This window comes from Protopterus annectens, chromosome 9.part0, assembly GCF_019279795.1.
Source record: "Protopterus annectens isolate FY-2018-M chromosome 9.part0, PAN1.0, whole genome shotgun sequence".
Lineage (NCBI taxonomy): Eukaryota > Metazoa > Chordata > Ceratodontiformes > Protopteridae > Protopterus > Protopterus annectens.
Window position 1 is genome coordinate 872,978,313 of NC_056743.1, and position 21,877 is coordinate 873,000,189.

Here is a 21,877-nt window from a genome sequence, read left to right on the forward strand (position 1 = left end):
GGTGAGCATTTTGAATTTTGGGATCACCAGGAAGGTGTTTCAAATGGAAAGATCGAGGATGGGGAGCCAGGTGCCCTCTTTTCTGGGTACCAGAAAAAGTCTGGAGTAGAAACCTTGGCTTCTCAGTCCTGCAGAAACCTGCTCTACTGCCCTCATAGAGAGCAGGGAAAGGACTTGCTTTTGCACCTCTGCCCACTGGTTTGGAGATAGATCCAGGAACCCTTTTGGGGATGGAAGGGTGTGGAAAGAAAATTTGTATCTCTGGGATGCTATGTTGAGAACCCAGCGGTCGTTGGTAATGGTGGTCCAGGTGCTTGCATGAAAGAAGAGTTTTCCTCCTAGGGGTAAGTGAAGGTGGGCAGAGGGAGGGGGTGGGGAGGTGAGTCATTGTAAGTTCTTACCATAAGGGGGTGGCTTAGAACTCCTTGGTTTTGAAGTGGAGGTAGTCCACTGCTTAGATCTCTGTATTCCCTGTGGCTGCTGTCAGTGGAATCTGGTTCCCCGGGGTCTGGGCTGAACTGGCTTAGTGGGAGCAGGAAAGGACCAGTGCTTAGAGGGACAATGCCTGCTGAACCTGGGTGGCTGGACCTGTAAGAAATCCTTAACTGTCTGCATTGATTTTGCTTTTTCTTCCATCTTTTTTAAGACCTCTTCTGCCTTAGTGCCAAATAAGTTGTCTTTGTGCAAGGTGGCATCCAACAATTTAGATTTGACATGGTCTGGCAAGGGCTGTTCCTTAAGCCATGCATGCCTTCTAATGACAGATCTGGTGACTGCTGCCCTGCAAGAAGCTTCTAGGGCATCAAAACCACAGTGCAAGGTGAGTTTAGTTACTTGACTTGCAGAATGCATTAACTGCTGTAACTCTTTAGATTCTGCACAAGCAGGAAAGGAAGACATTTTTGTTTGAGGAGTTCCAGGGTATGTTGCTAATATTTTAGCATATGGAACTGACAATTTAGTGCCCTGATAGCAAGAGTAGCTGAGGTGTATAATTTTTTACCCCATCTATCTAGTGCTCTGGAATCCCTATCTGAGGGGGTGGGATTTTTAGCAGATGTTGCTTAAATCCCTTTAGGCCCTTGAAAAATTACCTCAGGGTCAGCAGTAGGATTCTTAAAGAGAAATTTGTGCGAGTCAGGGATTCTATAGTACCTGGCTGGTTTTCTGGGTGCAGGAGGGAAGGTGTCAGGAATCAAACTGGATTGCAGGAAAACATCCTCCACAACATCCAGGACTGGGGGGTGGGGGGGTGGCCAAGGGTTTGTGCTGTGGAAGGTCTAAGAATTCTCTGAGTCTCTTTTTAGACTGAGGGTAGTCCTGACTCTCCCATTGGAAATGCTCCCTTTAGGTATGAAGCGTTTCCCCAAAGGAAAAATCCTCTGGGGGAGAAGCTGAAGGGATGGAATCCTTTGTATCAGAATCCTCATAAGTAGAGAGGGGTTGCATGTCTTCATATTCAGATTCATCCGGGTCATCTGACTCTTGTTCAGACAAAACTACAGGGGACAGATTTATTTTCCTTCAGATCTCTTTTCCTTAAGAGGGGGTAGCTTGGCTTCCCCTGATCAGCATGATAAGGTCTTCCACCATTATAAACATTTGAGACTGAGGCAAGGAAGCAGGTGCCTGAGATTGGGTCGTAGGTTTATTGGGTGTGGTTCGTACCCTGGGGCTAAGAAACTCGGTCATTTTCGAAAGAATGGTAGTCACAAAAGAAGACGTTGGTTTGTGTTGAGAAACGGTAGTGTGAAGGACTTCCTCGGAAGCCGGTGCCTGCTCAGCAGCTCCGGACCCATCCAAGGTAGAGACGACCGCAGGATCCTTAGTCAAAGTAGAGTTTTGCGGCATACTGGACTCCGAAAGGGTCTCAGTAGTGGCCTGCGAACCCAGAGAAGCGGGCATCAGGGGCTGCGAAAGCACCTCACTGAGGACCAGAGAACTGACAACTAGCTTAACAGGAGTGTCGTCGGTAGGTTTGGACCTGTGCGGTCTGTCTCTGTCTTCATCTTTACATTTTTTTCAGAAGATCTGCTGTCTGATGGCTTACCAAAGCCATACTGGAGTTTGAGGACTGAAAGCAAAAATATCTAGCTACAATAAGAGCTTGATGATGGATAGATCTGGTGTTGAACAAAGCAGAGAAGTGACAGTGGGGGACGTCGTGTTCTGGGCCTAAACAAGTGATGCCATAAGAATGAAAGTCTCGATGCGGTATTTGCTTTCCACAGGCGAGACAATTGTTAACTTTTTCTGACATCGGTTAGTGCAAGAAAAAAGGATCCCCAACAGGGTACTTAGATTTAGAAGAACTCAGCTTCAATTCGGTAGACGAAACTCAGGTAGCAGCCAACCGGCACTCATGCAAACTGCTTCTGCTTCGGGCTCCACGGCAAGAAAGACTGATGTAATGGCATCGGCTGCCTTAATTTATACTACTGACGACCTGACGTCAGTCCTGAAGTGACAGCAACTGATGCAGAAATACTAAGCCTCTGGTATTCGGGCTGGCCGAGAGCTACCCTGGCATGGATATACCAAATGTGATGACTGCAACAGTGAAACATGAAGAACATCAAGGAAACGCTGAAAGAAGTGAACTGTATAAAGAAACATGATGATGTTTACACTTAATATGCATAGGATTCACTTGGCTTTTCTTAATGAATGGCCTTGCTGCGGGACAAAGACACAAAAATAGGGACAGATTTTAATTATTATCCTGTAAACTCAGATAGTTGCTAGAATAACAGGTTTTGCACTATTATGTATTTTCTGAGAGATATGAAGTCTGAAATTCAAATGTCTGCCATTATTTATTATTATTTAATGACTTCAATTTTCATGTTGGTATCCCACAATTCCAGTGGAGTGGGTGAGGTTACATGAATATGTATGCAAATTTTACGTTAAGTAGTGTCCCGATTTTTGGCCAGTTGTACCTACTTTTCATGGGCCGTTGTCCAGATTTTTGATGTTTCCAGGTTGAGGGATATGGTATGTGTCTATGATATACTTTTATATCTGCAGCTTCTTAATGTAATCATAGTTTCTGATATCAAATATATCTGGTGGAAGCTTGTTTTTTTTCTACCACTCCTGCAAAAAAAAAAGTATTTTCTGACATCTCCTTCCACATGTATCCATTTACTGTATTCATACTCAGACCGATGCGTTCCATTACTCATAAAGCTTCTCTTCCTGAGCTTGTTTTTTGCCTGTGCATCAACCAGAGGCCTCTATTCTAAGTCACCTCTTACCCCATCACAGTGTCAGTTGTAGTACAGTTTCTTAAGCAATCAGTTTGCTACAGTGGTTGTATTCCTCTGGAGAAAAGCTCTGTATAGTTTTTTCATTTGATATGGCTTCTGAAAGTCTTTATGTTGCTCTAAATATGTTTCTTTTTTTTAATTCTTATTCAGGTTTGGCCTAGTATTGCAGAAACAAAATCCTACCATTGTGGATTAAAAAGCATTGAAAACTGCATCATTCATATTTCAACATTAGAGAGAGGAAGGGAGAGACTGATATGACAAGCTAATAGCATTTTAATACTTGCTTACTGTTAGTCTGAAAAATGCAATGCTTTTCACTTCTCTACAAGTACAATGAAAATAAAGCACATTGATTGTTCGATATGGAACATCTTTAGTTGAAAAGCAAAGTTTGCCAGCTCTTTGGTAACCAGAACTATAACAAAGATAGTGAACTCAGTACAAAACTGTCAGGGTTTTTATAGCCTAATAGCAAACTATAACTATTGTACAAAAACTTCAAATGCATGTGCACATGCATACGGCAACAGTTTGCACTTGGGTTCAACTCAAGCAAGGAAAAGGAAGAAAGTTCAACTCAAAGTAGGAAAGGTATGTTAACGGTTTAGGGAAATAAGTAATACAAGTCATTCTCTAACACATACCTTCTCTTCCTTAGCAGCTTCTACTTTTATTATTAATTCAATGCTGCCTAAGACTTTTATTTGATGTGGAAGACCATTGGTAGAGTATCTGAACTCTTTTTCAAAGTTTTAGAACTGGTTTGCTGTTGCAGTTCTTAAACAGGTTTACATCTGCATTCTTTGGTTTCTTCAACAATTTCTTAGTGCTAAGCACTAGCGTTTATGAAAAGGCCGGCTGACTGAACACTGGCTAAAGCAGGACATACAAAGAGTTTTTAATCCTGTTATGTTACATTCTTTGTTACACTTATGTACCTGCTTGTTGCTACCTGTTACTCTATGCAAGCAAGCATGCTTTCAATTGAATTTTCTATCGAAAATTTATTCCATTTCATAAGTTAGGTTTTAGGTATTATGGCAATTGTCATTTTTCATTGTTTGAGTCTGGTTTCTGAGAAATGCTTAGGAAATTAAGGACTATAATAAATTTGAACCTGCAAGAATTTCTCCGGTTTGATCCTCGGTTAGGGTGCCTTCTGTGCAGAGTCTGCATGTCCTCCCTGTGGTCGCATGGGTCTCCTCCGGGAGCTTTGGTTTCCTTCCACATCCCAAAGCCATGCTGTAGGTGGATTGGACACTCTAAAATTGGCCCTGGGCATGAGTGCGTGCGTGTGTGTGCCTTCTGTGGAAGGTTGGGCGCCGGGCTGGCAAACTCGACACCGTAAAACTCCACTGCCAATCACGAGCTGACAGGTGATCCGCTGTGGCGATCCCTAACTGGGAAAAGCCGAAAGAAGAAGAAATTTGAACCTACAACACAGGATTGGTTCAGGCAGAGTCACTGCAGTACTCCCCTAAATTATACTAACAGTGTAACCCTCCCGTGCAGATGTCATGTACTCTGCTATATTATACTAATAATGTAATCCTACCATTCAGGTGTCATGTGCTCCCCTTTATTATAACAATAGTGTAATCCTCTTTCAGGTGTCATGTACTCCCCGATGTTATAGTAACAGTGTAATCCCCTATAGTACAGTAACAGTGCAATCCCCCTATTCAGGTGTCATGTACTCTTCTATATTACAGTAACAGTGTAATCCTCACATTCAGATATCATGCACTCCCCTATATTACAGTAACAATATAATCCTCACATTCAGATGTCATGTGCTCCCCTATATTACATTAACAGTGTAATCCTCACATTCAGATATCATGTACCCCCTATATTACAGTGACAATGTAATCCTCACATTCAAATGTTGTGAACTCCCCTATATTACAGTAACATTGTTATTCCCCCATTCAGGTGTCATGTACTCCCCTATATGACAGTAACAGTGTAATCCCCTCATCCAGAAATCATGTGCTCCCCTATATTACAGTAACAATGTAATGCTTGCAGTCAGATGTCATGTACTCCCCTATATTACAGTAACAATGTAATCCTCACATTCAGATGTCATGTACTCTCCTATATTACAGTAACAATGCAATCCTCACATTCAGATATCATGTGCTCCCCTATATTACAGTAACAATATAATCTCCCCATTCAGATGTCATATATTCCCCTATATCATAGTAAAAATGTAACCCTCCATTCAGGTGTATCAGTCAAAGAAATCGGAAAACAGTAGCTTACACTGTCAGTGAACAGCACCGTCTCAAACTCAGACCATACAGCAAACAACGTAAAATCAAGTAAAGTAATAATGGGCCCAGAACTGACTTCTGTAATTCATACAAACTTAAATCTATTGGTGACAGATCTAAGCTCAACTGTAAATTCTTTTTGATTACTCCTGTTGCTCTTACTACTATTGGAACTGTTCACTGCTCTCATTTCCGGCAACAACTCCAGACATTTTATGACTTTGTATCTTTCTGTATGTAAGTCACTGCAATGACCGGGTGTATCAATATCAATGATCAATGTTATTTTTTTTCATTGACTACCATATCTAGTTTTCTCACATCTATTTTTTGAACTGTTGGCAATAAATAATATAAACTTCATCATTCTCTATAATACTTTGTGGTTTATGTTTCCAATGCTTCCCAGCTACTTCTGTAACTGGGGTTCCTATCAGATGACTGAAGACGCATTTTGTCGAATGCGTCTTGGTCGAACTTGAAATGTCGAAAAGGCAAAATGACGAAGTGGCATATAAGCAAATTCTTTCCCTGGGAAAGAAGTTGCTTGGCCGCTTCCATCACTTTGCCATTTTTGGCACTGTAGTGCGATCTTGGAGTTGATATATTTTAGTATGGTGGGCACAGCCCCCCCACATCAGGGGATGTGTGGGGGGGATGTTCTGGTTGTTCGATGTCTTGTGAATTGGAACTTTAGAGTTCGATATAACAACGTTCGCTCATTTGATCATTCGTTGTTATAATATAGACCCTGTAACTGTAATGTTTGCAAAATCCCCAATGCAACAGTCTTACCACACTATTATGCCTTTCATTATACAGTCCCCTGGCATAAACAAGCTCTACAACAGAAGGAGGAAACTGATGCAGAATAAGGTGAAGTCTCAAGACGGGAAAGACTCCCTTATCAGCCTCAGAAAAAAGTTGAGATTCCTCATCAAACCCTCTAAAGCTAGCTATGAAAACAGAATTGCAGCAGATAGTAAAGACAACCACAAGGCCTTCTCTAGTTATGTAAAGACTCTCCATGGCAATACCCAGATTTGCTCTGAGCTACTGGACAATGGTACCTTCTATACCGAGCCAACAGATATTGCCAATATACTGGCAGACAGATTCCATGCCAATTTTACCCCTCTCTCCCCCACCAAAGGACCAATCACAATACCAGTAGATTGTCAAACACCCAGTATCACTGCTGCACAGGTTAAAACAGCACTGTCCAAGGCCAAAAATACAGCTTCTATGGGACCTGGCAATATCCCTGGCTGTGTTCTACATGAACTACAGAGTGAACTGGCACTGCACTTGTCTGCCCTTTTCAATCACAGCCTCACCTCAGGCTTTGTCCCTACTGAATGGCACACTGCTACAGTCATCCCTGTCCACAAAGGAGAAGCAACTACAGACCCTGGTAACTATTGCCCCACTAGCCTGATGAGTCTGATATGCAAAGCTATGGAACGCATCATCATGGACCTAATAAACAAGGATATAGGGAATCTCCAAACTCTGGATCCCACACAGTTTGGTTTTGTGAAAGGTAGATCATTCCTGCTCAACCTGGTCGACTTCTTTGAGTCAGTCACCAGAGCTGTGGATGATGGCAAGGTGGTTCATACAGCCTACCTTGATCTGGCCAAAGCCTTTGATACCATTTCCCACTCACGATTCACAGAAAAACTCACTAAGCTAGGCTTCAACCCCTATATCACTAGGTGGGTTGCAAACTGGCTCACAGATTGAGTCAGCTACTTTCACACTGTGGATTCTAAGTCAGACTGCCAACCAGTCACGAGTGAAGTCTCACAGGGTTTGGTCCTGGGTCCTCTCCTGTTTGATATATACTTCTCTTAAGTCCAGGCCAACACAAAGGGACTTTGGCTGACAAAGTTTGCAAACAATTGCAAGTTGGGAGCTATTATTAACTCCCCAAGTGATGCTAACATCCTACAGAAAGGCCTTACTGAGACCAATGACTTGTGTCAGAACTATGACCTTAAGCTCAATACCAAAAAATGTGTTGTCATCCTCTTTGGGAAAAACCCAGTTCCCATGAATTACCACATTGATGGTAGTCCACTGAACACAGAAGGCGTTATAAGAGATCTGGGAACACAGGTTGACAGGAACCTCTCTTTTGACTACCACATTGCCACTGTGGTCAGAAAGTCCTTCTATGTGGCACATCTCATTACTAAGGGTTTTGCTTCCAGGAAGAAAGAGGTCATTGTCTCCCTCTACTCTTTCCTCATTAGGCCAATCATCGAGTTCAATGCCCCATTTGGCATGTACCTCACTAGATACCTGCAACAACTGGAGAGGCCACAGAAATACCTCACAAAGAAGATCCTAGACCTTAAAAACGTGTCCTATATGGAGAAACTCAAAAAACTCCAGCTATTCTCTGTCTCATGTTGCCTACTTAGAGAGGATCTGAGCTCGATTTACAAAGCCATGTCTGTCCCAGCTCTGTTAGAAATGCTACATCCCTCCGCACCACACCCTCCAGAGACCTCAACCTCATTACCACAATCAACAGAACAAGCTGGAGGGACAGGTTCATAACCCAGAGACTGCCCATGCTATGGAATAGACTACCCATACATGCCAAACAGAGCACCTCACTGGCCCTCTTCAAGAGAAATCTTGATGAGTGGATGGGAAATTGAATATTCACCCCATGGATCACTCCAGTAGCTCTACTCGACAGAGGCACTGGGAACTAAGGTCACGTGGCAGGATGCCAGAATAATCCTATGAGCTAAGCTTGTAAAGGCTCCAGGGCCATTAGCCTAGTATACACCTATGAACCTATGAATTCATTTATTACATACAACAACAAGATGTGCAATTGTCTCCAGTTCTTTTTTACAGAACCTGCATTTGTCTGTTTCTCAGGTATGTTCAATGGACTTTGTAAACCAACATGCATGTAAAGAAATGAGGCATAAGGGTCAACAATGTCTTCTAAACATTAATATGATTTATATTTCCTGTTTTTTAAACTTCATATTACACCTTTAATATGTATAAGTTATTCTGTAGTGTTAAGTTCTCATAAAATATTTATAGTGTTGTGACGCTTACAAAGTAAGAGTTAAGTATCGTGAGAAATAGCACTGACTTTTTTAATTTCCAGGAATTCGTTCCCATTCCTTGCTGTGCTGTTAAGTGTCACTGGAACCATTCAAAATGTAAATAACAAGAAATGACTACTGGGAAATTTGGAGAAAATAGTACATAACATACTTACTCTGTTCACAGGAACTGTCAGAGACATTCCATTCGACAACTGCTTTGGTGAGGTCGGAGAACATTCCGTGAAGTCGAGATTTATGTGAGTGGGGGTTAGAGCACCTGGTGATGGAGTAAAACTTCTGTCTGATTGTCCGGACTGCAAAGTCAGGTTCTGCAGAATGTGAAAGATATGATCCAGTTTTGAACTGAAGTATAATCTTATAAAAACAAAACATCTGTACAGGTGTCTAATAAATCAAAGCACTACATTTTTGTTTCATGTTACTCTAACAACGTATGTTCATACTTAATTAACAATGTGTAAAAGACAACTCAGGCCACTTCTATATGTATCTTTCAAACAGGACTAGTTAATTAGGTTTAAATACATGCCTATTACAAATGTCTTGTTAAGAAAATAAAAACAGCTGTGACCACTGAGTTTTCTGAAACAGGAAACAGAAATCATTCAAGGAGAAAATGAAAGCGGTACTGTGATGCAATGCCCTAGCAGTAGCAGGCCTAAGAAAATGAAAGGGGTACTGTGATGCAATGCCCTAGCAGCAGCAGGCCTAAGAAAATGAAAGCGGTACTGTGATGCAATGCCCTAGCAGCAGCAGGCCTAAGAAAATGAAAGCGGTACTGTGATGCAATGCCCTAGCAGCAGCAGGCCTAAGAAAATGAAATGAGTACTATGATGCAATGCCCTAGCAGTAGCAGGCCTAAGAAAATGAAAGCGGTACTGTGATGCAATGCCCTAGCAGCAGCAGGCCTAAGAAAATGAAATGAGTACTGTGATGCAATGCCCTAGCAGCAGCAGGCCTAAGAAAATGAAAGGGGTACTGTGATGCAATGCCCTAGCAGCAGCAGGCCTAAGAAAATGAAAGGGGTACTGTGATGCAATGCCCTAGCAGCAGCAGGCCTAAGAAAATGAAATGAGTACTGTGATGCAATGCCCTAGCAGCAGCAGGCCTAAGAAAATGAAAGGGTACTGTGATGCAATGCCCAGCAGCAGCAGGCCTAAGAAAATGAAAGGGGTACTGTGATGCAATGCCCTAGCAGCAGCAGGCCTAAGAAAATGAAAGGGGTACTGTGATGCAATGTCCTAGCAGCAGCAGGCCTAAGAAAATGAAAGGGGTACTGTGATGCAATGCCCTAGCAGCAGCAGGCCTAAGAAAATGAAAGGGGTACTGTGATGCAATGCCCTAGCAGCAGCAGGCCTAAGAAAATGAAAGGGGTACTGGGATGCAATGCCCTAGCAGCAGCAGGCCTAAGAAAATGAAAGGGGTACTGTGATGCAATGCCCTAGCAGTAGCAGGCCTAAGAAAATGAAATGAGTACTGTGATGCAATGCCCTAGCAGCAGCAGGCCTAAGAAAATGAAAGTGGTACTGTGATGCAATGCCCTAGCAGCAGCAGGCCTAAGAAAATGAAAGGGGTACTGTGATGCAATGCCCTAGCAGCAGCAGGCCTAAGAAAATGAAAGGGGTACTGTGATGCAATGCCCTAGCAGCAGTAGGCCTAAGAAAATGAAAGGAGTACTTTGATGCAATGCCCTAGCAGCAGCAGGCCTAAGAAAATGAAAGGGGTACTGTGATGCAATGCCCTAGCAGCAGTAGGCCTAAGAAAATGAAAGGAGTACTGTGATGCAATGCCCTAGCAGCAGCAGGCCTAAGAAAATGAAAGGAGTACTGTGATGCAATGCCCTAGCAGTAGCAGGCCTAAGAAAATGAAATGAGTACTGTGATGCAATGCCCTAGCAGTAGCAGGCCTAAGAAAATGAAATAAGTACTGTGATGCAATGCCCTAGCAGTAGCAGGCCTAAGAAAATGAAAGCGGTACTGTGATGCAATGCCCTAGCAGCAGCAGGCCTAAGAAAATGAAAGCGGTACTGTGATGCAATGCCCTAGCAGCAGCAGGCCTAAGAAGGGCCTTAAGAGGAAAGTGCTGTAAATAGGTTTAGAGCCTTAGAATGACTTTTAGGAAGACCCCTGCAGAGGACTCAGAGAAAGACTGATGTGGGAAATCATAGAAGTCTTTCAGCAATACTCTCACAAATGCAGACAGTCTACAGTAAGACCCTCAGGAGTACTTTCTATGATCTTGAGCTGGCTGTGCAGAAAAAGTGTGATGCACTACTTCAAGGCACCTACAATGGAGAATTGTTCATTTCACCTGGGATTTATAAATCCCAGATCTCACTGACGATGTGGGAGACCTGAATCCTACTGGAACCAGTATGGTTCATTTTATTTTGAAATTAGTCTTCTTTTGAAAGGATTACTTTTATTACCTCAGACATATCAAAGTCAGATTCCACATACGTTCTAAGAAACATCCTTCAGCCTGAGCCAGTTCTAGTGGTATAACTAGGTAAAGATCTGGATACAGCCTAGGTGACCTGAGTTCAAGTAATGGAGTGGCACTGAAGGATGGGTCTACCTATCCTCTGGGAGGGAAAAGTGAAATAGACTGCAAAATGCTGGGATCCCTTGGAGCTTGGACATGATGCAAATGATGGCCTGCAGAGGTAGACATGTAGCTCATCAAGTCACTACATGGTGATAGTCTACAATATTGAGCACTTTAAAGTACAAATCTACATGCGGAAGGTGCTGTGGAGCCTCCACAGTCATACAGATCACATGTCCTTCTGCCCAGGCAGTGAGGTTATGCACAGTAGAAAAACCCTCATAGCCAGGATGCTAGAAAAATCACAACCAACCCTCATGGCTGCCTGAATGATGGCTCCCAGTAGGGGGAGACTTCATGGTCATCAAGTACAGAGGCAAAAAGAACCTAGAAAAAAAATCTACAGCCTGATGATGTACTAGAGAACTGAGATTAAAAATTTAAACAGTAATGGTACAGAGTAATATTCATACAGCCTCTAAGAATTGTTGATCACTATATTATATACTGTTAATTGTACTACTTAAAAATATTCTCACTGTACATCATGTAAGATGTCTTTAATTTCCACACTGATTTTGTTCTAATAAAATGGAGGAAACACCAAAAGACAGAAAAGTACTTAAATCAGAAAATGCCAAGAACAGTGGAGACTGGAGAAATCAAACTCACAAAACTGTGTGGAAAGGCTACACTGATAACAAAATATAATATGCATGACCTTAGACAAAAGACTTAATATTTAACAAAAACCTAGCATGTGCTAGCTCAAAGGAGATGACATTTTAACAGATTTATGGATGTATAATACACGATAAAAGTCACTCTGCCAAACAGAAAGAGCAACACAGAAAGCAATCACAATAGTTATACAGGGGAAAAAATAGGTAAAAAGTATTTTGGGGAATAGTGAAAAATATGACACTAGGGTGAGGAAGGTAAGTGCTGGGTGTTTTCAAAGAGAGCAACATCAGTCAAAAAATGAGGATCAAAGGGCAAAGGGCAGTTTTTCAAACCGTCAACAAAAGGAGGAAGGTGAAACAGTACAAGCAGCAGAATCTCTCTGTAATAAACCTTATGAGGGAACACTAAAACTTGAACTCATACTAAGCCATCTCATGCAAGAACGCTGCATCTACCTGTGATGTCTGTAACTCAGGTTTGATTAGATATCAGGGTGCAGGAGGGCTAAATGGGGTGGATGTGGAATGTGCAACCACTGGCCAACTTGCCAACTTCTATTGTGCAAGAAGGGTGAAGCTGGCATCTATTAAAGGGTCACTATTTAGTGAAAACTAGAGGTTAGTACCTGACAGTAGGAACCATATAGTAGAAATACCAATAACTGTTGTACCGGTGGTAAACGTAGAAGTAGCAGTGCACTTGTGTGCACAGAGCACTAGGGGATGATGAAAAGCATAAGTAACGGTTAGACCGCTTACATATGACTATTAAATTTGCCAGTAATGGCATCTCTCTCCTTCCAAACTCACCTCATAATGAGCTACAGAAAGCATTACTTCTTCTGACAAGATGGCATGCAATATTTGTTTGGTGAAGTGTACTGTCAGGGAACCAATAGGAAGAATGAAATTGGTAGTGGTTAGGCAATGAGCTAACACACAACAAAGGAACTGAATCATTAAAACTGGACTTTTTCATCTGCTAACAGACTAGTATGAAGCATGAGAAGTGACAGATGCATGAGAAAAAGCATCTCAGATGTAACTCTGAGATACAGAAAGTTAACACTTCAAGAGACCGAAGAGCTGAAAGGTGGTAATTTGAAAACATTGGAAGAGGAAGACTCACTTAAATAGATGTAAGAATCTGAAATTTACCCGGAAAAAAATAATTAATAGAGTAAACCAAACAGGAATTTCAAGAAATCATGCAACAACTATGGGGATACTAGGCCTCAAAAAAGAAAGAAAAAGAACCAAGAGGCAGGAAAGGTTTAAGGTAATGCAGGGATGAAAAGAAAACTAGATAGCTGTAAAATTGCATATTAGTGACCAATAAACTGCATGTGTACACTTCTACAGCCATGCACCATTTTACAAAAGATCATATCCATTCAACACAGTCAAATATTTTCTGAACTTGTGCAGTTAACAGACTTATACTCTGAGATTTCCAGCACTGAAGTTTCTATTAGAATGTGAATCATCAAATTATGCCTTTAAAATTATGCATGCTTATGAATTATTGTGCCTGTACATAGTTCCACCTTGGCTATGCAGTCCTGCTCCCGGCTGCTATTGCTAGGCAGGTAAAGTGTTGGAAGTGAGGCATTGTAGGACTTCAGGTTTGGTAGCCTGTTTCTCTCCATGGAGGCAGATGAGTGAGGTCTCATTGTGGCCGATGTGGTCAAGGTTGGTCTGCTACTTGTAGGTCTTCCCAAACTGTTGGATTTGCTCTCCCGACGCTGGTACTCAATAGGAGACTGAAGGGCTGAAACAGAAGAAATAACTTAAGTGCTTCAGTCTTAACAGCAAAACTTATTTTTTCCAGAAAATCCAATTAAAGTTAAAAAAACTAAAATGGTCTTCATTAAAACAAAACAGCTCTCAATTTGCACTCATTTTGTTAAAAGGAAAGATACTTTCATCTAGGACAACCATAAACAAGTGTGAGTCAAATTGGAGTATATGCTTTAAAAGATATTTTATTTGCAGACAAAAGTTCTTTGAGTGTCCAGTGTCATCTGCTACATCAGAAACCATAACACTTTGCAAATGGGTGCAGTCAGCAACAGTTGTACTCATCACCCTTCCCACAAGTAATCAGGTATGTTATATTTACTGATACATCTGTCTTTTGGGGTTTGTACATTCAGTCTCTGTACACCGGTCTTTTTGAATGTTCTCCGTTATCATTACATATTATTTTACTCTGGCAGTGAACATCTATAATGTTACTTGTAAAGGTTTTATGAATTCAATGCTTGTACTCTTAAACCATCGTTTTCCATGCAGGTGGTTTGTATTATACAGTTGTGTCTTAATTATGTACTGCATCAGTATTTCTCTGAGTATTTGTGTATGTACCTGCACCAGTATGCAATGAACGTCTTTGTGCTTTAGGTCCTGGTACTGGTGATTTATCAGATAAGATCCTGAAGAGCATTTACTGAGCTGAGACAGAACACCTCTGTGTTTCCTCTGTCTGCAGTGTATTTCATCCTATGTTTATGCACCTCCTTTAGCCAGTAATAAAAGAAATAGATTTTTTTGATTGCTTTTCATTTCTTGCATAACTCAAAAACTGTACCTAGAACATGTTCATATGTGAGCATATTCTCTTTTAGTGGTTGTAACATAAGATGGCAGAGTGCAACAAGGTTTCTGACAGTGTCATTTCTTGTGCAAACAAAAACCTAATGATACCTCCTGAAGTACAGTTGTGTACACTTACCATAAATGTAGATGTTTGAGTGTATTCACTCTTGCAGTCATCACACGAGTTATTCTGCCAGGGGTAGCCCTCAGTCGGCCCGAATACCAGAGGCTTAGTATTTCTCCATCAGTTGCTGTCACTCCAGGACTGACGTCAGGTCGTCAGTGGTATAAAATCAGGCAGCTAATGCCATTACATCAGTTTTTCTTGCCCTGTCAGGAGACCCCAAATAGGGAGCTAGGTTATGGTGGAAGAACACCACCAGTAGAAAGTAAATACCAAACATTCCCTGTAAGGAGAGATGAAGAGAGAGAGAGAGAGAGAGAGAGAGAGACAGCAAAAAGGGGGGTGGAGGGTGGGAAACCAGGACTGCAACAGTGCATACACTTGAACATCTAAATTCATGGTAAGTGCACAAAGCTGTACTATGTTCTTCGTGTTTCACTGTTGCAGTCATCACATTTGGGTTGATTCCCAAAGCTGAAGAAAAGGGTAGAGGCAGTCAAGAAGAATGGGGGCTGGCTAGGATGCCCTGCAAAACTGCGGTGGCAAAGCCTGCTCTGGATCTGGAGAAGATAGGCAGGTGGTAATGCTTGGAGAAGGTATGAACAAAAGTCCAAAGTGCAGCCTCCAGGATGTCCCTGGTGGGGACCCCACTGAGAAAAGATGTGGAGGTGGAGGTTGCCCCAGTGGAATGTGTCCTGACCCCCTTTGGAGGAGGTTTCCCATGATGTTTGTAGCAGAAATGGATGGTGTGCTATCCATTTGGAGATTGTTTGTTTGGATATGGCCTTACCCTCTGCCCCTGCTGTAAAGCTGACTAGCAATTGGTCAGTTTTTCTAAAACATTTAGTCCTAACCAGATAGAATCTGAGCTGTCTGTGCACATCTAGAGAGTGCAGAATCCTTTCCACCTTGTTTTGTGGGTTAGGGAAAAAGGTGGGCAAATTAATGGATTGGTTGAGAGCCACACTAGACACCACTTTAGGCATGAAGGAGGGGTTAGTCCTGAGGGAGACCCTGTCAACATGGAAAATGGTGAAGGGCTCTACAGCCACGAGTGCTTGTAGCTCTGAAACTCTTCCAGCTGAAGTGATGGGCAGAAGCAAGGCTGTTTTCCAAGAGAGGAATTTTAACTCTGATGAAGCTGCAGGTTCAAAGGGGGGTAGGGTGAGCTTTTCCAACACAAAGTTAAGGTCCCAAGCTGGGGTAGGAGCTCTTCTGAGGGCCTTAAGTTGTTAGCCCCTCTTAGGGACTGTTTGATGAGAGGGTGTGAGAAGGGAGGTGGCTCTGTGCTGAAATGAGCAGAGATGGCAGAGGCATGAATTTTAATAGAAGAGAAGGACAGACCCCTGTGTAGTAGGTCTGCTAGGTAATCCAGGATGAGAGGTAGGGAGGGCTGTGTTTTGGCTCCCTTAGCCTGGATCCAGATGCAAAACCTTTTCCACTTGTCAGCATAGGATGTTCTAGTGCTGGGGCATCTGGCCTCACATATAACATGTAGGACTTGTTTGCTTAGGCTGGCAGTTTGAGGAGGGGTCAAGGAAAAAGCCAGGCTGCCAGGTTGAGGGTCAGCAATTGGGGATGCATGAATTCTCCATTCTTCTGGGTCAGGAGTGTTGGGATCTTAGGTAGGTGCCATGGTGGCAGGGGTGACAGGCTCCGCAGCAGTGGGTACCAGTGCTGGCATGGCCAGTCTGGGGCAATCAGGATTGTCCTCGTTTTTTTCCTCCATTATTTTAAGCAGTACCCTTGAAATGAGTGGTAGAGGGGGAAATGCACAGACCAAGAGGTTTACCCACTGGAAGGATAGAGAATCCACTTTCCAGGCCTTGCTGTGAGGTTCCCTGGTGCAGAATTTGCTAAACTGATGATTGGAGTGGGAGACAAAGAGATCTGCCTTCAGGGTGCCCCATTTCTGGGTTACAAGGGTGAAGAATCTGTGGTCTAGCTGCCACTCATGTGGGTCTAGCAGGTGTCTGCTTAATTTGTCTGCCAGAGAGTTTAGGGAGCCTGGCAGGAATTGTGCTAGCAGGTGTAGTTGCATGGCTACAGCCGTGTGTCAAAGGGTCATGGCGAGCCTGCATAGAGGATAAGAGTGAGTTCCTCCCTGCTTGTTGATATACCACATCACTGTGGTTTTGTCTGTTTTGATCAGTAGAGGCCTTTGGGAGAGTAGGGGTCTGAAAGCTGTCAGGGCATGCTGAACAGCTAGCATCTCGTTTTGGTTGATGTGCAGATGTATTTGATTTGGGCTCCAGTGGCCCTGAATGTACCTGCCATCCAGGTGTGCACCCCTGGCATAGTCTGATGCATCTGTGGTGAGGGTGTGGGCGGCATGGGGTTGTGAGAAGGGAAGTCCCTTGTTGTGGTTGCATGCTGCTGCCCACCAAAGAAAATCTTTCCTTAGACAAGGTATCATTGGTATGATAGTTTCCAGGTCTTGAGAGTGATGACACCAGAGGCATTTTAGGTATCATTGTAGTTTTCTCATATGCAGTCTGACATATGGAATGAGTATAATGCAGGAGGCCATGAACCTTAGAGCTTGCAGGATTTTCCTTGCGGATAACTGGGTTCTGGTGGCTAGTTGAGAGAAGTAGCCTGTCAGGTAGGCTTGTTTTTCTGGAGTAAGGAATGCCATCTGGGATGATTTGTTCAAGCTTGCTCCCAGGAATATAATTTTTAGTGTGGGTACTAGTTTTGATTTCTTTTCATTGATAGTGTAGCCCAGGGAGGTCAGTGGGTCCTTTACAAAGGTCAGGTGCTGTAACAGCTTTTCCTGACTGTCTGCCTGAATCAGGCAATCGTCTAAGTATGGGTAAATTGAATATTTCTTTGTCTGCAAAAAGCAACAGTAGGAGCCAGGCATTTGGTGAAAACTCTGGGAGCAGTGGATAAGCCAAAGGGAAGTGCAGAGAACTGAAAGTGCATAGATCCTGCCCTGAAACGTAGACATTTCCTGAAGATTCCCTGACTGGGATGTGTAGGTAGGCCTCTTTTAGGTATAGGGTGGTTAACTAAGCATCCTTGGAAAGCATAGGAAGAAGCTGCTGGAGGGTGAGCATTTTGAATTTTGGTATCACCAGAAAGGTGTTTAGAATGGATAGGTTGAGGATAGGGCGCCAGGTGCCCTCTTTTCTGGTACCAGGAAGAGTCTGGAATAGAAACCTTGGCCTATCTGATTTGCAGGAACATGCTCTATTGCCCTCATTGAGATCAGGGAAAGGACTTGCTTTTTGGCCTCTGCCCACTGGTTTGGAGGAAGATCTGGGAACCCTCTTGGGGGTTGGCAGTGTGTGGAAATAAAATTTGTATCCCTGGGACACTATGTTGAGGACCCATCGGTCGTTGATGATAGAGGCCCAGTTGTTTGCATGGAAGGAGAGTTTTCCTCCTAGGGGCACAAGCAGGTGGGCAGAGGTAAGGGGTGGAGGTATAAAGTCATTGTGAGTTCTTACCATAAGGGGGTGGCTTAGCACTCCCTGATTTTGAAGAGGAGGAATGCCATTGCTTAGATCTCTGCATTCCCTGGGGCTGCTGTCTAGGGAGTCTGCTTCCCCTGGTTCTGGTCTGAGCTGGCCTGGAGGGGGCCAGAAAGGACCAGTGCTTGGAGGGGCAATGCCTACTGAACCTCGGAGGCTGGACCTGTAAAAAGTCTTTAATTGAATGCATAGATTTAGCTTTTTCTTCCATCTTTTTTAAGACTTCTTCTGCCTTGGTGCCAAACAAATTGTCTTTGTTCAATGGTGCGTCCAATAATTTTGATTTGACATGGTCAGGCAAGGTCTGTCCCTTAAGCAAAGCATGCCTTCTAAGGACAGAACCAGTGACTGCTGCCCTGCAAGATGCTTCTAGGGCATCAAAGCCACATTGCAAGGTGTGCTTAGTAACTTGGCTTGCAGAATACAGCTCTTGTAATTCTTTATTTTCTGCACAAGCAGGAAAGGAAGATATTTTTTGTTTGAGGAGTTCCAAGGTATGCTGCTGCTATTTCAGCATGTAGAACTGACAATTTAGTGCTCTAATAGCAAGAGTAGCAGAGGTGTATACTTTTTTACCCCATCTGTCTAAAGCTCAGGAATCACTATCTGAGGGGGTGGGATTCTTAGGTGAGGTTGCTTTAATTCCTTTAGGTCCTTGAGAGATGACCTCTGGGTCAACAGCAGGATTTTTGAAAAGGAATTTGTGAGAGTCAGGGACTCTGTAGTACCTGTCGGGTTTCCTCGGAGCAGGAGGAAGGGTGTCAGGAGTCAAACTGGATTCCATGAAAACATCATCAACAACACACAGGGCAAGAGGAATAGCCAAAGGCATGTGCTGTGGTAAATCTAAGAATTTCCTGAGTCTCTTTTTTGACTGAGGATAGTCCTGACATTCCCATTGGAAATGCTCCCTTAAAGTATGGAGGGTTTTACCAAAAGAAAAATTCTCGGGTGGAGAGGCAGAAGGAATGGATTCCTCTGCATCAGAATCCTCATAAGCAGAGAGGGGTTGTCATGTCTACATATTCAGAAGCATCAGAGTCATCGGACTCCTGTTCATATAAAGCTACTGGGGACAAGTCTCTTTTTCTTTTGGAAGGGGTAGCCTGGCTTCCCCTAATAAGCATAATAAGATCTTCTCTATTTTAAGAATTTGAGATTGAGGCAAGGAAGCAGGTGCCTGAGCTTGGGTCATTGTTTTTTTTGGGCGTAGTTCGTACCCTGAGCCTTAGAAACTCGGTAGTTTTAGAAAGAACTGAAGACGTGAAAGAAGTTGTCGGTTTGTGTCGACTATTGGTAGTGCAAAGTACTTCCTCGGAAGCCGGTGCCTGCTCAACAGCTCCAGACTCATCCAAGGTAGAGACATCCACAGGATCCTTAGTCGAAGAAGAGTCCCTCAGCATACCGGACTCTGAAAGGGTCTCAGTAGCAGCCTGCAAATCCACAAAAGCAGGCATCAGGGGCTGCGAAAGCACCTCATTGAGGGCCGAAGAACTGACGACTAGCTTAACGGAAGCATCGGTGGCAGTTTTGGACCTGTGCAGTCTGTCTCTGTCTTATCCTTACATTTTTCGGTAGTCAGATGGCTTACCAAAGCCATATTGGAATTCGAGGACTGAGAGCAAAAATATCTAATTACAATACAGGCCCGATGATGTATAGTTTTGGTGTTGAACAAAGCACATAAACTACAGCGAGGGAAGTCGTGGTCTGGTCCTAAACAGGTGATGCAGTAAGAATGGAAGTCTCGGTGTGGTATATGCTTTCCACAGGTGAGACAATTGTTAACTTTTTCTGACATCGGTTAGAGCAAGAAAAAAGGATCCCCAACGGCATACTTAACTTTAGAAGACTTCAACTTCAACTCGGAAACAAAAACTCAGGTAGCAGCCGACCGGCACTTGTGCAAACTGCTTCTGCTTCGGGTTCCTCGGCAAGAAAGACTGATGTAATGGCATCGGCTGCCTGACTTTATACCACTAATAACTTGACGTCAGTCCTGGAGTGACAGCAACCAACGCAGAAATACTAAGCCACTGGTATTCGGGCCGACTGAGGGCTACCCCTGGCAGGATAACCCAAATGTGATGACTGCAACGGTGAAACCTGAAGAACATCTGTACTTACACATATGTTCTGCATTATTTTTTGGGATTCTGTATACATCTCCCAGAAGGATTCATTACAGCTCACAAAACATAATTTATGAATATTGATTTATACAGTATGTTACATGTACTGAAAGGATTATTTTTGTTAAAAAGAGCCCTTTCTGTCTTAGTGCATCAAAAAGTAAAGTGTTTATTTTAATAGCAGGAGCATTATTACTTTAGTATGGGACCGATATTATTTAAATACTTCATAGCTGTTAGAATTTAAATACCATTCTCTATAACTGGATATCTATATATGTGTAAAAGTAAGTTTAGAAAGCTAACATGAAACAGTGCTGAATATCTGCTCTTTAAACCATGACAGCTGGTCTTACAAATAGTGTAGTAGTAAATCCCTTTCATTAAACCTTCAGACATGTTTTATAGTGGTCTTTGGGGTAAATAGTACTTTTAAAACTCATGACTTAAAATATGAAAAAATTGACTTATTAAAATAATATTTTATAAAGCTTTAGGTCTGGAACAAATTCAAATCTGAATTTAATCTATACTGTTAAAGAAGAGATCCTCTTCAGTAAATAATTTGATTTGAGCAGCCTTTAAGATACCCTCTTATAAACTCATTACGTTCTACTCAAGTCAGATTGAATACAGAACGTTGTCCGCAATCTTTCACAAATGTATTATTACTAAATGGAGGAATTATCTCAAGCACAAATAAGATTCCCTAAGACAATCTCAGGAATAAGTGAGTACAGTTATCACATTGCACTAGAATATTTTAAAAATAGATTCAGTTAGTCATTTTTAGTATTAAAAAGAAACATCCCATGAATTAGCGCAAGAATGCAAAGCTGCATTTTAAAAACTGAATTTAACAATATGCCCCATTGTAATTATTGGACTAAACAGTCAACTTTAAGATTATGGAATAGGTTATCAATAATTCCCATATCTTGTCAAGTATTAGTCCTGTTCAAACTAATGTCTGATGTGAATACCTTGTTTTAATAAACTTGCATCTAGGGTTCTTCACAGCCTATGGCTTTGATAACCGTACGGGATTCATGAACTAATTTAAATTCCCATAAAGCTGTCATTAAAATCTATGCAATATAAATAAGTAACATTTCAGTCTAGTCCTTGGGGCAGACAGGAAGAGGATGAATGGAAACAGGTGTCCAACAATGAGATGGATGGATTGTGTAAGAAAAGACCTGTGAGGTCAGGCACAAGTGTACAGGAAGGTAGGAGAGTGGCACTGAATCGAGACAGATAGCGACGGTTAACATGGCACCTTGACCCCATGTAGAAAATGTGAAAAAGAGGATGATGATGATGATCTGAATATAGATTTAGCTATGCAAGGCCAATGACACTATACAAAAAGGTGACACACCAGTACAGTTTTGTTGAAATTAGCCTTCACTTTTAGAAACTCCATAATCCTACTGGTAATTGAAGCAGTTCTTGTAGAGTGATGCACTGTACTCTGGCAATCTAAAATGGAAGGCAAGCTGACCTGCTTGTTGGATTATACCAGTCTGCTACTGCTACTTGTAAACTCTCTGCTGCTTTCAGTCCAGGCTAGACTACTCCTGAAGGGTCATAGTGCTGTAGATCAAATACTCACTTTTTCAATTCGCGTTCTGTACCACAGTCTGTCAAATG

At 42.5% G+C, this 21,877-nt stretch overlaps 1 protein-coding gene across 5 annotated transcripts in view; it reads right to left on the bottom strand.

Annotated features, from left to right (window-relative positions):
• ARHGEF25 (Rho guanine nucleotide exchange factor 25) overlaps nucleotides 1-21,877 on the bottom strand; it is a 1,549,554-nt gene that overhangs the window by 87,357 nt on the left and 1,440,320 nt on the right. For all 5 annotated transcript variants that reach the window (XM_044083599.1, XM_044083598.1, XM_044083600.1 and 2 more), the window contains 2 exons: nucleotides 13,439-13,662; nucleotides 8,814-8,969 (listed from right to left, as the gene is read on the bottom strand). In XM_044083599.1, coding sequence (XP_043939534.1) covers nucleotides 8,814-8,969; nucleotides 13,439-13,662 — 380 coding nt within the window. The remainder of the gene's footprint in view (nucleotides 1-8,813; nucleotides 8,970-13,438; nucleotides 13,663-21,877) is intronic.